At 42.9% G+C, this 20351-nt stretch overlaps 1 protein-coding gene across 1 annotated transcript in view; it reads right to left on the reverse strand.

Annotated features, from left to right (window-relative positions):
• Nucleotides 1-20351, reverse strand: part of LOC124615904 — a 295777-nt gene that overhangs the window by 203824 nt on the left and 71602 nt on the right. The window contains exon 4 of the mRNA XM_047144080.1: nt 3152-4190. Coding sequence (XP_047000036.1) covers nt 3152-4190 — 1039 coding nt within the window. The remainder of the gene's footprint in view (nt 1-3151; nt 4191-20351) is intronic.

Genomic DNA, 20351 nt, shown 5'->3' on the forward strand with positions numbered 1-20351 from the left:
ATGGCAACTGCCTGCAGGCCGGTGTGCAACGTGATGGGATCGTAGTAAATATCATCCCGGACCAGCAACGTAACCCCTCCATGAGCTGGGATACCTACCACAGGGGGTAGGTCAAAACGCACAGAGGTGTAGTGTGCCAAGGCAATTTGATCGCATGGGCGTAGCTTCGTTTCCTGGAGGGCTACGACAAGCGGACGGTGCAAGCGGAGCAGCAACTTCAAGTCCTCTCGGTTGGAGCGAATGCTGCGAATATTCCAGTGAATAAGTGCCATCGTAAGAAAAGAAAGATGAGAGAAGTGGTCACCTCGAAGGCCGCTTAGGGCCTGGCTTCGAGCGAGCACTGCCGCCGCTATCAGTAGGCGGACAGTCATCGTCCATTGGGTCTATAGGGTCATCGGCCATCTCGGGAGGATGGCCGGGAGGGGGAGCTTCCTCCGCCAGTGAACGGCCAGATGTACGGCGACCAGCGGTGCGGCCAGGCGAAACGGATGACGGCCTGGGGCGGCAGCCGCTGGGTGGCGCAAGAGAAGAAATGCGCCGTGGCGGGGAAGGAGAACTGTGCTTCCTATGCGCCTTTTTGGAAGGACGTGTAGTGGAAGTACCGGTCGAAGGCTGTGAGGTCGAGGTACGGAGGAAGTCTGCACGGGATGGTTCCTTCTTGATGGCCCGTGCATCTGACTTCGGTGTCTTCGTTTTAGCAGAAGCTGAAGAAGGTGCTCGTGTCTGTGGGGTGATGGGAGGAAGAGGAGACGTCGACCGCGCGATCTTAGCACTGGCCGAACGGACGACCGTGGTGCTGAAGGTCAGATCGCATGTCTGGGTTGCTACCTCCCGGGTAGTCCGAGGAGAGGCGAGGACAGTACTGTATTTCCCCGCTGGGAGCAGCGTGGGCTTCCTACTAGCCAATAGCTTGCGAGCAGCCGAGGTGGACACTTTCTCTTTGACCCGAATTTCCTGGATACAGCGTTCTTCCTTATAGACAGGACAGTCGCGGGAGGATGCTGCATGGTCACCCTGACAGTTCACACAACGAGGAGACGAAGGTGGACAGTCACCCTCATGGGCATCCCTGCCACAGGTGACACATTTAGCCGCATTGGAACAAGACTGTCGAGTGTGATTGAAACGCTGACACTGGTAGCAGCGCGTAGGTGTCGGGATATAGGGGCGAACAGAAATAACCTCGTAGCCCGCCTTGATGCGCGATGGCAGCTTAACACTATCGAAGGTCAAGAAAATTGTCCGGGTCGGTACAAGGTCATTGTTGACCTTTTTCATGACCCTATGGACAGCCGTCACGCCCTGCTCAGCGAGGAATGATTGAAGCTCCTCGTCAGTCAATCCGTCGAGGGAGTCAGTATAGACCACACCACGAGACGAATTCAAAGTTCGGTGGGCCTCCACCCGGACAGGGAACGTGTACAGGAGGGTGGCCCGAAGCAGTTTTTGTGCCTGAAAGGCATTCTCAGTTTCCAGTAATAAGGTGCCGTTACGCAACCTGGTACAGGATTTGACAGATCCGGCTATGGCATCTACGCCCTTCTGAATAACGAAAGGGTTGACAGAGGAAAAATCCTTTCCGTCCTCAGTTCGAGAAACTACGAGGAACTGTGGGGCAGGCGGTAGTACTTTTGTCACTGTTGGCTGGTCACGTTTCCGTTTTTGGGTCGAAGTCGAAAGAGATGGAGTAGAATCCATTGCGGAGGAATCCCCCATGATTGCCAGCGTCTCCGATGGCGCGCTCCTTCCTTGTGGGGACCCTCTCAGAGGGCACTCCCGCCTTAGGTGAATGTTTACACCTCAGGTCACACCTCCCGAGAAACAGACGGAGGGACCAATCGGCATGGTCAGAAGGTATCAGCTCAGGCAATCACCCCTCCCCGGGCCTGGCCTTTACCAGGGGGTACGCGCGTGCCTTACATGTCTACCCAGGGCGGGGACTTACGCGTTACCCCGTCACCGGCTACGCGTGCGAACGCGTGGGTCGGCCTTCAGACACGCACAGGGAGGAAGGAAGAAGAGGAAAAAGAAGAGAGAGAGGGAGAAAGAGGACAGACTGTCTCAAACGCCGAGGCGGAGACCAGAGAAGGCAAGGAGAAGAAGGCAATGAGAAAGCAAGGGGAAGAAGGCAATAAGAAGGCAAGGAGAAGAAGGCAATGAGAAGGCAAGGAGAAAAAGGCAATGAGAAGGCAAGGAGAAAAAGGCAATGAGAAGGCAAGGAGAAAAAGGCAATGAGAAGGCAAGGAGAAAAAGGCAATGAGAAGGCAAGGAGAAAAAGGCAATGAGAAGGCAAGGAGAAGGCAAGGGAAAGAGTAAGGAAGACAGTGAGGTGGAGAAGAGCAAAGAAAGGAACCAACAAAAGGAAGGAAGAAACGAGAAGTGAAAAAACCAAAAGGACCACGATGATAGGTCGTGGAACCGTCCGTCTCCGGACGCAGGCGCGAACTACCCCCGTGAGGGGGATGGACTCCTTTTAGTCGCCTCTTACGACAGGCAGGAATACCGCGGGCCTATTCTAATCCCCGGACCCGCAGGGGGAGTGGCAGCACTGACTGCAAGCTGTGGAGAGGGGAGAAACAGTAGGAATGAGGGTGTAGGGAACAGGTGCACGTACTCTGCTGCACCCAGCCAGGGATGAAGCATAACATCTCAGTAAACAGACAATTTAATACTACTGAGACAAAAACAAGACTTTTCCAGTTTTATTTTCTTTCAAATTTCCCTGATACATTTAAAATTCCCTGATTTTCAGAACTCGGGCAAACCCTGTGAAACACACATTTTATGAATTACTGAGGCAGGAAAGCAAACGGATCAAGGGACAGATTGCACTGGAAGACTTCATTATATCTGCAACAAAAATGAAATGGATGTGGGCAGGACAAATGAATGGAAGGAAAGGAAGAGTTCTTTTTTTGGATTCCAAAAGACACGATAAGATTGAGACAGACATCTGAAGGTGGTTATTATTATTATTATTATTATTATTATTACTATTACTACTACTACTACTACTACTACTACTACTACCACCACTACGACTACTAGGGAAGAGCTATTTACACAAGTACACATTAAATGAATAAAATTACAAATCAAGAAATGAAATGGAATATTAAGTGCTATAGGTAACTGTAAATCAAATACATACCTAATTGCTCCCATGATTGCACCCAGTTTCCATGTCCAGAGTCTCTCAAACAAAGCACCCATTTGACACAGAAATCTAATATGTTCGTGACCAAAGGAATGGCCGCGTCAAGGTTTTCCAATTTCACGTCTATTGACTGTCTCAGCATATGATAAACTAATTTTACAGTAAGTCTGTGCAAATTTAAAATGGAATCAACTGTACTCTTTTCTTTCTGAATATTTTCTCCTTCAGAGGGCAACAATTCATATAAAACACTAAGGAGCTTCAAGATCAAATCATAAAATGCACACTGAACAGGTGAAGTCCATATAGTTTGCCATTCTTGAGCTGACCAATTGGACCAGGCAGTAATCAGCTTTGAAAAGACAAAAGGTATTGAAGATATTGTAAATGCAACTGTGTTTCCGAATCTGCATGAGTGCTTGGAAGCTAACAAATCAATGAATTCTTTCAGTGCTAAATTACTGACACTGGGTATAGGTTGACCTTTAGCTGCTAATTCACAAAGTACTGATATGCATAGTTTTTCATCATTTTCAAATTTTGTTAGTTCAGTAAAATTGTTCATTGCATTTAGAACATCACTGAAATACAGATAATTCTGCAGCACATCCTTTTTTAAAACTGTCAGAAACAATTGTATGTATTTTTGTAAAAATGGCATACATGTATATTTTATTTTTGTAAGTTTCACTGCTTCCACTGATATCTTTAAGGAATATATTAAGAAGTCAAGATTCTCTTTAACTGAGTTATTTGCTGCGAACATGTCTGATAACTTGTCAATTTTCAGTGCTGTATCTACAAGCACTTGTAGGTACTTGGCACCACAGCATGATAGGATGTTTATGCACAGCTTTCCTCTGTCCAACATGGTAGCAAAGCTTAAGTTTGAGACTGCAGCTTCATTTAAGGTATCTCTTAATATCCAGTATGCAGAATAACAAGTATTCATTAATGCTTCATTACTAGAAATGCTGCTCTTCTCAACCAAAAATATAAATTCTGAAATGCTGAAAGCAGATGCTGTCTCCCCCTAAAGAAAAAAAAAAAACATGACACACCATTAGTAAAAAATGCATTCAAAACTTTAAGAAATAGGCAGAGAAGTAATTTCAAAACAATGATGCAGCTTAATCACAGAATGCTGGCTTTCACAGCCGGTACTTGTGCTAATACTAGTATTTGATTTATGGACATAAGGCTGGGGTCCAAAGCATAATTATCTGCCAAACAAGTTGTCTTCCGCTGCTGGAGACATCATCAGAGGCTTTAACCATCACAAAACTGTTACGGTTTGGCTTGTGGAACCTGTTTGAGTTTGTGATAGTCATTAAAAAGCCTCTGATAATCTCTTTGGCAGTGGAAGATGAAATGTTAGGCAGAGAATTATGTCTTGGACCACGGCCTTATGCTTATAAATCAGCAGCAATACCTGAAGCACCCTATCAGAAGACCAGTAATAATGATTAATAACAATGTATTATTAAATAAGATAACAGAAGAAAGATAAAAAGAACGGACATAACATGCTGATGCAGCGTAAAATTATCCCAGACAATTTCTTGTGGACTGAGAAATCTAAAATGGTACCTTCTTTTGTAGATTAGCAAAGATGGAATTCATAATTTTTTAGGTACATCAAATAAGGTTTTTCACTCTATAAGAGAAGGTCTTACTCATGAAATAGGCTACACAGCCAATCTGCTTCTATTGCTGTACGTGTTTTGCAAGGCGAAGATGAGGAAAGCACAAGAGTCAAGGTTAATGTCACTGCAATAAAGGCTACTACAGGTGATCATACTGTGAGCAGCACACCGTATTGATAACGCAGGCCAACGATGGAAAAACTTTTTTGCTGAAAATACCTTATTCTTATGTTTTTTTGGGTGGGAAATACAAATACGATACTTAAAAAAACTGTATCACCCACCATTTCTTCACATTTTACAGCTAAATTAATTAATTTAAGTTATTTTTTAAAGAATTTAACAGTTTTTATATAGTTAAAATAATTTAAAAAGGAGGTGTAATGAATGTAGATGACGATGGTAGCACTGTTGAAAAACATTTGCTGGCAAAAAAAGTCAATTCTTTTTTGTGTTAACAGATGGTGTTTCATTTCCTGTCAACCTAACCTCACTTTCCCGTTTCCCGTCCATGTGCTCAGTACAATGTCTAATTGTGGTTGTAAAAACTCTGCTGACAATTTGTTATATTTGTGGTGAATCTGTGATTAAAAAATACCGAGGAAACATTACAGACTTTGAAACTTCCTGGCAGATTAAAACTGTGTGCCGGACCGAGACTCGAACTCGGGACCTTTGCCTTTCGCGGGCAAGTGCTCTACCAACCGAGCTACCCAAGCACGACTCAGGCCCCGTCCTCACAGCTTTACTTCTGCCAGTACCTCGTCTCCTACCTTCCAAACTTTACAGAAGCTCTCCTGCGAAAGGCAAAGGTCCCGAGTTCGAGTCTCAGTACGGCACACAGTTTTAATCTGCCAGGAAGTTTCGTATCAGCGCACACTCCGCTGCAGAGTGAAAATCTCATTCTGGATTACAGACTTTGTGATAAAGGTTTATCTATCATACTTTGGATCTAAACTTGGTGATCAAGATCAATCTTGGGCGCTGCATATGGTATGTTATGTGTGTGTTGAAGATCTGAGAAAATGGTCCAAAAAGGAGAAAAAAGCCTTTAGATTTGCTGTTCCCATGATATGGAGGGAGCCAAAAAGTCATTCCGATGATTGCTACTTTTGCAGTGTTGATATTACTGGCCATACTTCGAAAAACAAAGAGGTAATAAGCTACCCTAACCTTCCGGCCGACATCCAACCAGTAAGGCATGGTGTAGATTTGTCGGTTCATGAACTACCAGATGATTTAAATTCTATTCCAACAGAAGTATTTTCTGATGTACAATCAGATTTACATGAACCAGATGACGACGAATTCCACTGTAATACAGAAAGTCTAGAGCCCAAATTGTTTACACAGACCGAGCTTAATGATTTGGTTAGGGATCTGGGCTTAACGAAAGAAAACACTGAATTGCTTGGCTCTAGATTAAAAGAAAATAACTGATTGGCAGTTGGAACCAGAATATACATGTACAGAAAGAGAGACAGAGAGCAGCAATTTTCCAAGTTTTTTCAACAAGAAGGTGATTTAGTGTACTGCTCAGACGTTCCCAGTCTGACTAATGAGTTTGGTATTGAATACAAAAAGGAAGACTGGAGGCCATTTATTAATTCATCCAAAACTAGTTTTAAGGCTGTTTTATTACACAATGGTAATATTCTGTGCATATGAAAGAAAGCTATGAAAACTTAGTAGTAGTGCTAAATAAAATAGCTTATTCTGCTCATGGTTGGATGGTATGTGGCGATCTAAAAGTAACATGCATCCTCCTTGGTTAGCAAGGTGGCTTTGCCAAATTTCCATGTTTCTTGTGTATGGGACAGTAGGGCTAGGGATCAACACAGATGCAGAAAGAACTGGCCTTTGAGGGAGTCTTTAAAACCTGGTGAGAAGAACATTCTACACAAAAACCTTGTAGATTCAAAAGAAGTACTCCTACCACCTCTCCATATAAAGTTAGGCCTAATGAAATAGTTTGTAAAGGCTTTGCCTAAAGATGGACCATGTTTTAAGTATCTCTGCCAAAATTTTCCACACCTTTCAGAAACTAAACTAAAAGAAGGTGTCTTTGTTGGACCTGACCTTAGAAAATTGATGTTTGGTGTTAACTTTGACCTTAAATGAGAAAGAAGCATGGGTATCATTCAAGCAAGTGCTTACAAAGTTCTTAGGACATGTAAAAGACCCAGAATATATTTCTATTATAGCTACAATGTTAAAGAAGTTTAAAACTTTACGATGTTTAATGAGCCTCAAAGTTCAGTTTTGGAACAGTCACCTTGATTACTTCCCGAACAATATGGGAGATGTTACTGAAGAGTAATGAGAGCGTTTTCACCAGGACATCCAAGTGATAGAAAAACACTACCAAGGCTGCTGGAACACCATCATGATAATGGGACTACTGTTGGTCACTTATCCGAGAAGTTCAGCAAGCGACTCATCGTAGAAACAGTTACACAAGAAGCTTCAAAGAAAAAAGAGAAAGAAAATACAAGCCAATTCCAGTTGACAAGTGAAACCTCCATTAACACATAGTTGTTTTAAGCAGCTTACTGTAAACACAAACCATGCTTATGTTGTAACAAAGCATTTCATTAATTTCCCTGTTTATTGTATAGCATAGGATTTTTATGCTATATAATAAAAAGCATATTGCTTGAAAGCTATGGGCAATACAAAAAAATAAGGCTAGATTTGGATTCAGCTCATAAAACTCTATAATGCTCAGCTATTAAAGTAAAAAAAAAAGCTTTTCAAAAAAATTTCTTTTGTTGGACTGTGTAATGGACTCTTTCTCAACGGCATTAAAAAAAATTGTACTTTGGTTTTATTGGTTAGGAATCATCATTACTTTTAGAAGCAACTTCACTGCCTTTACCAATAATCAAACAAATGACAGTATGAGTTGTTGCACTCATCAACTCTTTAAAGCCTGGTTTACACTGGCACAAACACAAGAATGTGAATCAGCAAACAAGAATTCCCTCTGGTGTAAACAGTATGTGAGCACGAGCAAACAGAATTTGGTTAATTTGGTCATGTTCATTTTGTATTTTCTAGTGTTCCGCTGCTTGTTGGTCTTTTAGCGAAGGAAGTTCGTGCCCTATCTGCTTCGGTACTATCTTCTCTACTTTTGTTGCTGACATGAGTTGTGTGCACAACTCAGTGGTCTGAAGATAATGTTACGTTTGTATTACAAAAATATAGATTTCATGAGTGATTCTGGGATCCAAGATTTTCACAGCACAAATGCGAAAGAAAAGAAATATGCCTGATAGAAAATAGCCAAAGTAGTCAAAGGACTAACTGGGCATGTGAAGAAGACCAATTCCTTAGATGCTTGCATTAGATGGGAACAGAGTAAATAAAAACAAGCTTTTTGCTTCTTTTTATTAAAAAGGAAAAGTACAATACATTTCTTAGAAGTAAATAAGTATGAATATGTACCTATTAGGCTAATTAAAATACATGGAAGACATAATCACTCTAGCTGTTTATGATAGGCTGTACGTAATATTTCACTCCTTCAAGCACTTTGCATATGTTGTTGCAGGCATCAGAAACTATATGAAATATAGCAGTTATTGATATGCAAAACGATCACAAACTTAAATGTCTCCCACTGCTAATAGCTGGAGTGTAAACACTAGCCCTTCTTTAGGTTATGTTAATCACTGAGAACCAGTTTTCTGATTCCACGTTGTCTTCTAATCCAACATTTGTAATGAAGTTTTGTGAGAATGCTAAGGAAAGCTGGAGCTTCAGTTCACTGTTACGTCTATCTTACTTCTTGCTCACGTAAAAATTCAGACATGTAAATTCTACTTATTTACGCTGTTTCGCTTACTTAATCAAAAAAGATGTACTCTCAATGCAAAGCAATGCTCTCTGAATATCAGTTTTGCATTGTAGCTCTAACTAATCAGTGTTGTATCTCATGTTCCAAGAAACAATACTGCAACATTCATACACAATGCTTGTTATCTACGTTTTCTTCTGCTCCCTTAAAGAAAATGCTTCTTCAAACACAAGTAAATAACAGTAAACACCTGAATTGTCCAGAAGTGCTCGCTCACCTGTATTCTCTTCTATTTCCTCTGGTTTGAACCAGACTTAATTACAATAGTCAAACAATGGAAAATCCAGGATGGAATGTAACAATATTGAGAAGGAAAGTCGCTACTCACCACATAGTGGAGTTGCTGAGTCACAGATAATCACAACAAAAAGACTTCCACAATTAAAGCTTTTGGCCATTGTCCTTCGTCAACAATAGACACACACATGTGCATGCACACACATTCACACAAATGTAGCTCACACACACAACTGTAGTTACATGCAACTGAAACCACATTGCAAGCAGCAGCACCAGGGCATGGGCCTAGCCACCCATGGTGGTCGCATCTGCAGTGATGAGCAGTCCCTCCTGAAATATACTGAGGGTCTCACTGAAGCCTTCACCGACCGTAATTTTTCCCCCAACGTTGTAAAAAAAAAAAAAAAACTCCCATGCCTTATCTTTCTAGCCTGCCACCATCTCCCGAAGTCCCACCGTTCACCCACAGAGCAGCATTCCCCTCGTAACTCAGTACCACCCACGACTCTGCCAGGGTTTCGATTACCACCCATCATGCCCTGAAGTGAGAAATGTCCTGCCCACTATCCTTGCCACCCATCACACCTACACAACATACTCATACATCATTACACAACCCCTGCTCCCAATCCCTCACCTCATGGCTCATACCCCTGTAATAGACCATGATGCAAGACCTGTCCCATACATACTCCCACCTCCAGCTACTCCAAATGGCTCTAAGCACTATGAGACTTAACATCTGAGGTCATCAGTCCTTTATACTTAGAACTACTTAAAACTGACTAACCTAAGGACAACACACACATCCATGCCCGAGGCAGGATTTGAACCTGCAACCATAGCAGCAGCGTGGTTCTGGACTGAAGCGCCTAGAGCAGCTCGGTCACTGCAGCTGGCCCAACTACTCCAGTCTGATCACTAATATAACCTATCCCATCAAAGGCAGGGCTACCTATGAAACCAGTCATGTGGTTTACACGTTAAGCTGCAACCACTGTGCTGCTTTCTGTGTAGGAATGACAACGATCAAGCTGTCTGTCCACATGAATGGCCACCGAAAAATTGTGACCAAGAAACAAGTGGACCACTGTGTTGCTGAACACACTGCCAAACATGATATTCTCCATTTCAATGACTGCTTCACAGTCTGTGGCATATGGATCCTTACCACCAACACCTGAACTGCGCAGGTGGGAACTTTCCCTGCAATACATCCTACGTTCCTGTAACCCTCCTGGCCTCAACCTTTGTTAGTCACTGTCCTCACCCATCCAGTACCTTCCCTGTTCCCATTCCAGCACTACACAGCCGTCATTCCACCACCAGACCAAGTCTTTTTATTTCTCTCCCCGCCCTCCGTCTAACCTGCAGCACTTCACTGTCTGCCACCCACACCATAGTATCCCTCCCCCCTCCCCCCCAGCCTCCTCCTTACACCCACCCAGTCATCACTCCCGTCAAGCATTGGTGCTGCTGCTCACAGTGTGGTTTCAGTTGCCTGAAACTGCAGTCATGCAGTCATGTGTGTGAGTTGAGTTTGCTTGTGTGTGTGTGTGTGTGTGTGTGTGTGTGTGTGTGTGTGCGCGCGCGCACATGCGCGTATATGTTGATGAAGGTCAATGTTCGAAAGCTTAGTTGTGGAAGTCTTTCTTGTGCCTAACTGCGACTCAAAAGCTCCAAATGTTGTCTTAATTACAATAGGACAGCCATGACTGATTCAACTATATAACAAGACAAAGTGAAGCGTGGGGTTTGCAAATGTTGAGAATGCAGAAGAGAAACACCACACCACCATTCAATATTACAGCAGTGAGGTAGAAAATGGATTTTTTTGAATGATCACAACTTCTGTAAGTTGCTAATCATTAGCATCAGGATTTCAATTACAAGTCATATTTTTCCCCTGAACTTTGTAGTAAATTTTGCAACAATTTATCCATAATCTTTAAGACTGTAATACCACTAAACACTGCAGCTACGTGAAGAGAAGTGTAGACAATGACACTAGAGAAATACTGTTATTTGTGAAGACCAGTCCATCTTGAAATGTGCAATCACTCTTCAAGGACTGGTGTGAGATTATGGTGTCTTGCAACACCCCAATGGAGAAGCTGAAGAATGCACATTTCAGATAGTGCTGGGAGAAGTGCACAACACATCCATTTCCAGATGAATCTACTTTGAGAAAAACTATTTATTTGTGTGTTACAAGGTGGGCTCAATAATATACGAATTAGTGCTGTTGACCAAAAGGTCTGGATTTCCATAGATGAAACCACCAATGTGGTTGGGCGTTATGTTGCAAATGATGGTTGGTATCCTGTAAATTGGCAGACATGGAGGTATGTTCCCGCTCGTGTGAAGCTCTCGGAAAAGTAAACAGCTCAACAACTCCTTTTGTCTGGCAATTCTATGAAGCTACTACGGCCGGATGTTGTGAACAGACAAGGTTTTGCTGCTAATAAGAGGCTAAAGCAGCCATGGGGCTTCAGATGCTCTACCTCAGTATGGTGTACATCACTTGCCTCATGCAAGCATAATACAGAGTTGCAGGAGAGATGCGATCAAGGTTCCCTGATGTGGACAAATTAATTTCCTGTGGCAAGAAAACCTATATGACCGTTCTGATACAGGTGCAGAAAGTCAAGGAACAACCACCTTCACTGCTCCTCCACCCCTCAGCCTGTTCTTACACAACAGGGTTCTTGGCTTAATGTTGCTGACTATTACAGCATCAACTAGTCCAAAATAAAAACAATCTTTTGATTGGTTTTTTAGATAGTTTCATGTTTCGTGGATCGTTTTGCACATTAAATCATAATGAGGAGAACAAGTCATTTTACATTGCCATCACAAATTATTTTATAAAAATTGGCTTTTTTCCATTTGTTTTTAAATTTTATTTTACTGTCTGTCAGACATTTTATATTACCAGGTAATTGATCAAAACTTTTTGTTGCATCATCATGCACCCCTTTTTGTGCTAAAGACAACCTTGGGAGTAATGAATGCCATTTTTCATTCCAGTTCTGTAACTATGTATATCACTGTTCCTTTTGGACTGTATTGGATTATTTACAACAAACTTCAATAGGAAATAAATATCCAGTGAAGTAGTAGTCAGGATGCCCAACTTCTTAAACAGACGGCTAGAAGATTATGATGCCTGGGTACCACATAATATTCTTACATCATGTTTTTGAGCAATGAAGACATTCTTTCTTAAGATGAGTTACCCCAGAACATTATTCCACATGACATTACTGAATGAAAATATGCTAAATATGTCAATTTACTGATTTGCCTCTCCCCAAGATTTTCAAATGATTTTCAGTTCAAATGTGGTTAAGCTGAGTTGTTTTATAAGTTCCAAAATGTGCTTTTTCCAGTTTAATCTCTCATCAATACAGACACCCAAGAATTTTGAATCTCCTGCCCTATTTATCATTTCCTAGCAATGTGTTAACTCTTATCATTGTTGCAGAACCCCTACAGGTGCAGAATTAAAAATGTTGTCTCTTTTTAAAATTGAGAGTGAGGCCATTGCAAAAAATCAGTCAATGATACTTTTAAGAACTTTATTTCCCATTTCTTCTGATTCTGTGTGTATGCTTGGATTGATTACAGTACTAGTGTCTTCTGCAAAAAGAACTAATTCTGTTTGTTGTAAATTAGATGAAAGATCTCTTACATACATGATGAACAATAGTGGACCTAAGACTGAGTCTTGTGGAACCCCATATGTGATAACTCCCCAGCCTGACTCAGGAACCCGGACTATACTGGTTGAATTACCAGGTACAACTTTCTGCATTCTATTGGTTAGATATGACATTATCCACTGGTTGGCTATAACATTCATCCCATAAAACTTCAATTTATCTAGGATTATATTGTGATTCACTCAGATAAATGCCTTGGATAGGTCACAGGAAATACAAACCAGCAATATTTTGTTGTTTAATGCTTGTAAAATATGGTGAGTGATCATGTAAAGGGCATTATCAGCTAAGCAACTCTTCTGAAACCCAAACTGTGATTTGCTGAGGATATTATTGTTGCTAAGTTGTCAGCAGTGAAAGAGGTTGGTTGTTATTGCCATCTCTCACATCACCTTTCTTAAAGAGGGGTTTAACAATGGCATAGTTCAGTCTCTCTCGAAATTGCCTTGAGACAGTGATGTATCACATATTTCAGATAAGACTGGGCTTATTATATGGGAACAAAGTTTTAGTACTCTATTGGATATACAATCAAAACCAGATGAGCTTTCCTTATTGAGAGAATGTATAATTTCCTTAATTTCAGAAGGAGATGTTGGTGATACATTCATGTAACTGAATTTGATGAGAGTTACTTTTTCCACATACTTCTGTCATTTTTCTCTTTAACTGTTCCTCCCTCTGCTTTCTATTATATTTATGAAATGCTTATTAAATATACTACCGGTGACACATCATTGTGAGCCTGGTAGTGATTAATCAAGTTCTGACTGTGAAAGAGGTCTTCACAGATACCTTGTCTAGAAGCTTGGCCTACAAAAATTTGCCAACTTTTCAGTGGTATCAAGTATCATCACATGACTGGGAGCTGTTGGTACTCAGCTGTGTGATACCATGGATATTGTGCAACATGTGTAGAGTGAATTGTGTCAATATCATGGTTGCGTGGCTGACAAAGTGAACAACAAAATCCAAGGTGTTCTCCAGTGAAATTCTGGATATTCTACAATGTGAAACATTAGTGAGTGTCTTTCTGGGAATGCTACAACATTTAAAGACAATGGACCATAGTTGGTGTGCAGTGACCTTGCTGCCTTCAAATATGGTCCTGTGATGCAGAGAGCTTTCATAGGCATAAAAACTATCCTCAGTGCCAACCGTAGATCTTTGAAAATAATACATGTTGGATCTCCTTTTGCCCTGAATAATGCATGAACTCAATGCAGAACGGACTCAACAAGTTTTTGGAAGTTTTCTGCAGAAATATTGAGCAATGTTGCTTCTACAGCTGCCCATAATTGAAAAAATGTTGCCGGTGCAGGATTGTGTGCACAAACTGACCACTCAATTATAAATGCCCCATAAATTTTTGACAGAATTCATGTCCGGTGATGTGGGTGGCCAAATCATGCGTGAGAATTATCCAGAATGTTCCTCACACCAATCAAGAACAACTGTCGCCGGCTGACACATTAAATTGTTGTTTGGGAACACAAAGTCCATGAATGGTTGCAAATGTTCTCCAAGTAGCCACACACAACCATTTCCAGTCAATGATCAGTTCAATTGGACCAGAGAACCCAATCCATTCCATGTAAATACAGCCCATACCATTATGAAGCTGCAACTAGCTTGCACATTGCCTTGTTGAAACCAGGGTCCATGGCTTCATGGGGTCTGCACCACACTCAAACCCTGCGACCAGCTATTTTTCTTTAAGTCATCAGTTTCCTGACTGGTTTGATGCGACCCGCAATGAATTCCTCTCCTGTGCCAGCCTCTTCATCTCAGAGTAGCACTTGCAACTTAAGTCCTTAATTATATTCCAATATACATTATTCAAATTATTAATTTATATTATATTATTAATTAATTAACATTATATACAATCTCAGCTTTCCTCTACAGTTTTTACTCTCTTTAGGTGCCTACAACACCCAAGAAGTTATTCCTTAATGTCTTAACAGACATCCTCCCATCCTGTCCCTTCTTCTTGTCAGTGTTTTCCATACAATCCATTCCTCATCAATTCTGTAGAGAACCTCATCATTGCATACCCTACCAGGCCATCAATTTTCAAAATTATGCTGTAGCACCACAATTCAAATGCTTCGATTCTCTTCTGTTCCAGCTTTCCCACACTCCAAGTTTCATTACTTACAATGCTGGGCTCCAAACGCACATTCTCAGAAATTTCTTCCACAAATTAAGACCTATTTTTGATACAATAGACTTATTTTGGCCAGAAACATCCTTTCTGCCAGTGCTAGTCTGCTTTTTATGTCCTTGCTCTGTCTATCATGGGTTATTTTGCCGCCTAGGTAGTAGAATTCCTTAGCTTCATCTACTAAGTGATCATCAGTCCTGATGTTAAGGTTCTTGCTGTTCTCGTCTCTGCTACTCCTCTTACTTTCACCTTTCTTCGAATTACTCTCAATCCATATTCTGTACTCAGACTGTTCATTCCATTCAGCATATACTGCAATTTTTCATTTTCACTGACGATAGCAATGTCACCAGCAAATCTTATCACTGATATCCTTTCACACTGAATTTTAATTCCATTCTTGCACTCTTTATTTTTGTCATTGCTTCTTCCATGTACAGAATGAACATTAGGGGCAGATGACTACATCACATCCCTGTATTACACATTTTTTAATCCGAGCACTTATTTCTTTGTCTTCAACTCATTTTTCACTCTTGGCTCTCGTACATATTGTATATTACCCACCCTTCTCAATAGTTTACCCCTATTTTTCTCAGAATTTCGAATATTTTTCATCATTTCACATTGTCTAACACCTTTTCCAGGTTGACAAATCCTATGAATGTGTCTTAATTTTTCCTTAGTCTTGCTTACATTATCAGCTACATTGTATTCCTGAATTTCCCTAAACTTTGTTGTACTTCTTTCTTTCATCAGTCAATTGAAGTATTTCTTCTTTACCCACAGTTTCTCCGCAGTTACCTTCTTTGTACCTATGTTTTTCTTTCCAACTTCTGTGACTGTCCTTTTCAGAGATACTGCAGTATCTATAGCCTTAGAGAACTTTAAGTGTGTATCTTCACATTTCCATATCCGACTTCTTTGGCTTTGATCCTGTGTGACTGGTCTCTGAGTCTATGTCTGCTCCCGGGTATGCCTTACAATCCAGTATCTGATTTCAGAATCTCTGCCTAACCATGATGTAATCCAACTGAAATCTTCCCATATCTACTTGCGTTTTCCAAGTATGCCTCCTCCTCTTGTGATTCTTGAGCAGAGTATTTGCTATTACTAGCTGACATTTATTGTAGAACTCAATTAGTCTTTCTCCACTCTCACCTCTCTCATTACAAGTACCAAGCCCATATTCTCCTATTAAACCTTTTTTTTACTCCTTCCCCCAGTAACACATTTTAGTCCCTAATGACTATTAGACGTTCATCTCCAACAATGTAGGAAAAGATAGATTGCTACTTACCGTAAAGAAGACACGTTAAGTTGTGGACAGGCACAATTAAAAGACACCTATACAATGCTTTCGGCTACAACCTTCACAAGAAAAAGAACCCCCCCCCCCCACACACACACACACACACACACACACACACACACACAAAAGAAAGCACACCTCACACACATGATCACCAACTATGGCAGGTCAGGCCAGATACAACTATCACATGGGATGGCAGCAGCAATCTGGAGGTGGCAGGGAAGGCAAAGGTATAGTAGTGTATGACGCGAAAGGGGGGGGAGGGGGGGGGGGGAACCACTGAGGAATGCTCTCTGGCAGAGATTGCAGGAGCTCAAATGCCAACAGGCGCAGCATCAGGTGGCTGTGGAATAAAGGAGCGGAAAGGAGCAGGGTGGGGAAAGATGGGCGAATGCTTTGCCAGAGGGTCGCAAACAAAGAGGCTGAGAGATGAGAGTGGAGAAAAGATGATAGGACAGAGGGTGTGGAAACTGTTGGGTGGAGAGCGTTGGGACATTATGTTACCATAAATTTAGGCTGGCATAATTTTGGGCTGGAGAATGTCTTCTAAGGATAACTCCCATCTACGAAGTTCGAAAAAGTTGGTGGAGGGAAAGATCCAGATGGCTCGGGTAGTGAAGCAGCCATTGAAATCAAGCAAGTTATGCTCAGCTGCATGTTGTGCCACACGGTGGTCTACTTTGCTCTTAACAACCCACACACTACTAACATTTCCCCTTTGCTACCGCCTCCAGATTGCTGCTGCCATCACACATGATTGTTGCATTCTGGCATGAGCTACCAATGTTGGTGGTCTTGTGTGTGTGTGTGTGTGTGTGTGTGTGTGTGTGTGTGTGTGTGAGGTGTTGGTTGGTTGAAAAGGTGTGGAGGGACCAAACTGCTAGGTCATTGGTTCCTCATTCATTCAGATTAAAATAATTCCACAATGGTGGGAGTAAAATAATCGAGACATACAAAAAACAGCTGGAAGAAAAGAGAAAACCTGCAGTACATACTGAGAATCGAGAGGAAGTGACACTGGAGAGCCGCAGTGTTAACTGAGTCCTTAGGGCCAAGTGTAAGGTCCAGAATAATCTGTGGCCTGGGTGTACACCATGGAGGTGTATGTGAATGAACCTCAAGGAGAGGCGGTAACGGGAAGGACTCCAGTTCAGACAGAAGGGACCAAACGTGAACCGCAATTGTAGGTCCTGACCTGGGCCGCTCATGCGAGAGATGAACCGCCTTGGTTGGGAAAAGGAGACGGTAATTCAGATGTGTAGGAGGACTATGAACGTGTGCAACATTACTGGCGAGCAGTTGTGCACGCCTAACATTCAATGGAGGGACGCCGGCCTCCACCAGGGCACTGGTCACCAGACTCTTTCTAAACACTCCCATCACTAGGCGAACGCCACAGTGGTGCACTGGGGTGAGTAAACGCAACACTGAGGACGCCGCCGAACAGTAAACCAGACTCCCATAGTCAAGGCGGGATTGAACAAGGGCTCTCTTGATCTGCACCCCATTTGGTGCTGCTCAGGCAGCGGAGGATATTGAGGTGCTGCCAGCACTGCCACCTAAGCTGACGAAGGTGAGGTAGCCAAGTCAATCGGGCGTCTAAAACCAGTCCTAAGAATTGATGTGTCTCCACTACGGTGAGTGGATCGTCATTAAGGTAAAATTCGGGTTCTGAATGAACTGTGCAACGCCGACAAATGCATGACACACAATTTCACGGCTGAAAGCTGGAAGCCGTGGGCTAGAGCCCATGTCTGTGCCTTGTGAATGGCAGCCTGTAGGCACCGCTGAGCAACACCAGCACTGGAGGAGCAGCACGAAATGCAGAAGTAGTCCTCTGCATACAGAGAAGGTGAGACCAACAGCCCTACAGCTGCAACTAGACCACTAATAGCCATTAAAAATAGACACACTCTCAATACAGAGCCCTGTGGAATGCCATTCACCTGAATACGGGGAGAACTATGGGAGGCACCGAGTTGGACATGGAAAGTAAAGAGCTACATGAAGTTTTGGATAAAAATTGGAAGTGGGTCCTGGAGACCCCATTCTCACAATGTGGCAAGGATACGATGTCGCCAAATCTCATCATATGCTTTCCGTAAGTCAAAGAAAACAGCAACCAGATTTTGGCATCTGGAAAAGACTGTTCGGGTGGCAGACTCAAGGGACACAAGATTATCAGTGGTAGAGCGACCCTGGTGAAAGACGCCCTAACATGGAGCCAGTAGGCCACGTGACTCCAGCACCCAACCCAACTGCCGACACACTACACATTCCAGCAGCTTACAAAGAAAGTTGGTGAGGGTGATGGGCCGGTAGCTATCCACATCAAGCAGGTTTTGACTGGGTTTCAGCACCAGAATGATGGCGCTCACCTGCACTTGCGACGGAAAGCGCCATCGCACCAGATCCGGTTGAAGATGATGATGAGATGTCATTTGTAGCCAGACAAGATATGTTTAATCATCTGACTGTGGATCCAATCCGGCCCAGGAGATGTGTCGAGGCAATGTGCAAGGGTGCTGAGAAGCTCCCACTCCGTAAATGGTGTGTTATAGGGTTCACTGTGGCATGTAGTAAACAAGAAGACTTTCCTTTCCATCTGTTGTTTGAGGGTGCGGAAGGCTGGGGGGTAGTTCTCTGACGCAGAAGCTTGAGCATAGTGCCCAGCAAAGTGCTCGACAATTATGTTTGCATCATGCCAGGGACACCTGTTGGGCTCTAGTACCCAAAAAGATGTCTAATCTTCGTCCACAGTTCGGATGGTGATCTATGGCACCCAATGGTCGACACATACCTCTCCCAACACTCACGTTTCCGTCGCTTTATAAGCTGGCGAACGTGGGCAAGGAGCTGCTTAAAGGCTATTAGGTGCTCTAGGGAAAGGTGCCGCTTATGTCACTGTAGAGCACATCGACGCTCTTTAATTGCCTCAGGAACTTCCAGCGACCACCAAGGGACTGTCTTTTGCCAGGGGCACCCTAAAGAATGAGAGATCGAGTTTTCCGCCGCAGAAATGATCGTTGTAGTGACCTGCTCAACAACAACTTTGATGGCACCATGTGGAGGGAGATTCAGTGGTGACAGCATAGTTTGCCTTGTTTAAAGCCCATGTGGGTAGCCATCTGCGGGCATGACGCCGGGAGAGTGACAGGATGATGTGGATGTGGTCACTACCACACAGGTCATCATATGCTCTCGAGTGGATAGATGGCAGAAGGCCAGGACTGCGAACTGAGAGATGAATGGCCGAACATGTGCCACGTGCCACACTGAAATGTGTGGGGGCACCCGTATTTAAGAGCCAGAGATCCAGTTGTGACAGGAAATTTTCGACCTCCCTACCTCCGCCAGTAAGTATGGTGCCACCCACAAGGGGTTATGCGCGTTAAAATCTCCCAAAAGTAGGAAAGGAGGTTTAGGGAGCTCATCAATCAGTGCAGCCAATATGTTCAGGGATAGGGTTGGTTGGTTAGTTTGTGGAGGTTGAAGGGACCAGACTAAAAACGCCATCGCTCCCTTTTTCCACAATCATGGAACACCCACAAGGAACAAAAACAAGCAACGGAGACGACAAGGGATAACACAAAACGAGAAAGACAGACAAAGACCAGAAAAGAGGAATTAAAAACACACAGAGTGTTACAGTGGCCGGCCAACCCTGGAAACAAAAAAAGGAAAAGCCAACCACCAAGAGACACACTAAAAAGCCCAATCTAAAACCTTAGGCCAAAGGCCAGACTTAACACAAAAGAAAGAGACTAACCCTCAGATCGAGCAACAAAAGCCCCCTGCATGAATAAAACTCAAAACTAAGTGTGCCATGGGAGCATCATCCGATAAAAGTGGAGGGAGCGTATCAGGAAGCACAAATGTCTGTCTGAGAGCAGTTAAAAGCAGACAGTCCAACAAAATGTGGACCACTGTCAAAGCTGAACCACAGCAACAGAGAGGTGGGCTGTCACGGCGCAATAAGTAACCGTGCATCATCAAGGTGTGGCCAATGCGCAGCCGGCAGAGTACAACAGAGTCCTTGCGAAAGGATCGCAAGGAGGAGCGCCACACACTGGTAGTCTCCTTGACGATCCAAAGTTTGCTCAGTGAAGGCAGGTGCGCCATTCATCACCCCAGGTACCAAGGACCTTCTGCCGCAAAAATGAATGGAGATCAAACTCCGAAAGGTCAAACTCTGAAAGGCCAATCTCCAAAGCCGGTGCACTGACAGCCTGTTTGCCAAGA

Source organism: Schistocerca americana, chromosome 5 (genome assembly GCF_021461395.2).
Source record: "Schistocerca americana isolate TAMUIC-IGC-003095 chromosome 5, iqSchAmer2.1, whole genome shotgun sequence".
Lineage (NCBI taxonomy): Eukaryota > Metazoa > Arthropoda > Insecta > Orthoptera > Acrididae > Schistocerca > Schistocerca americana.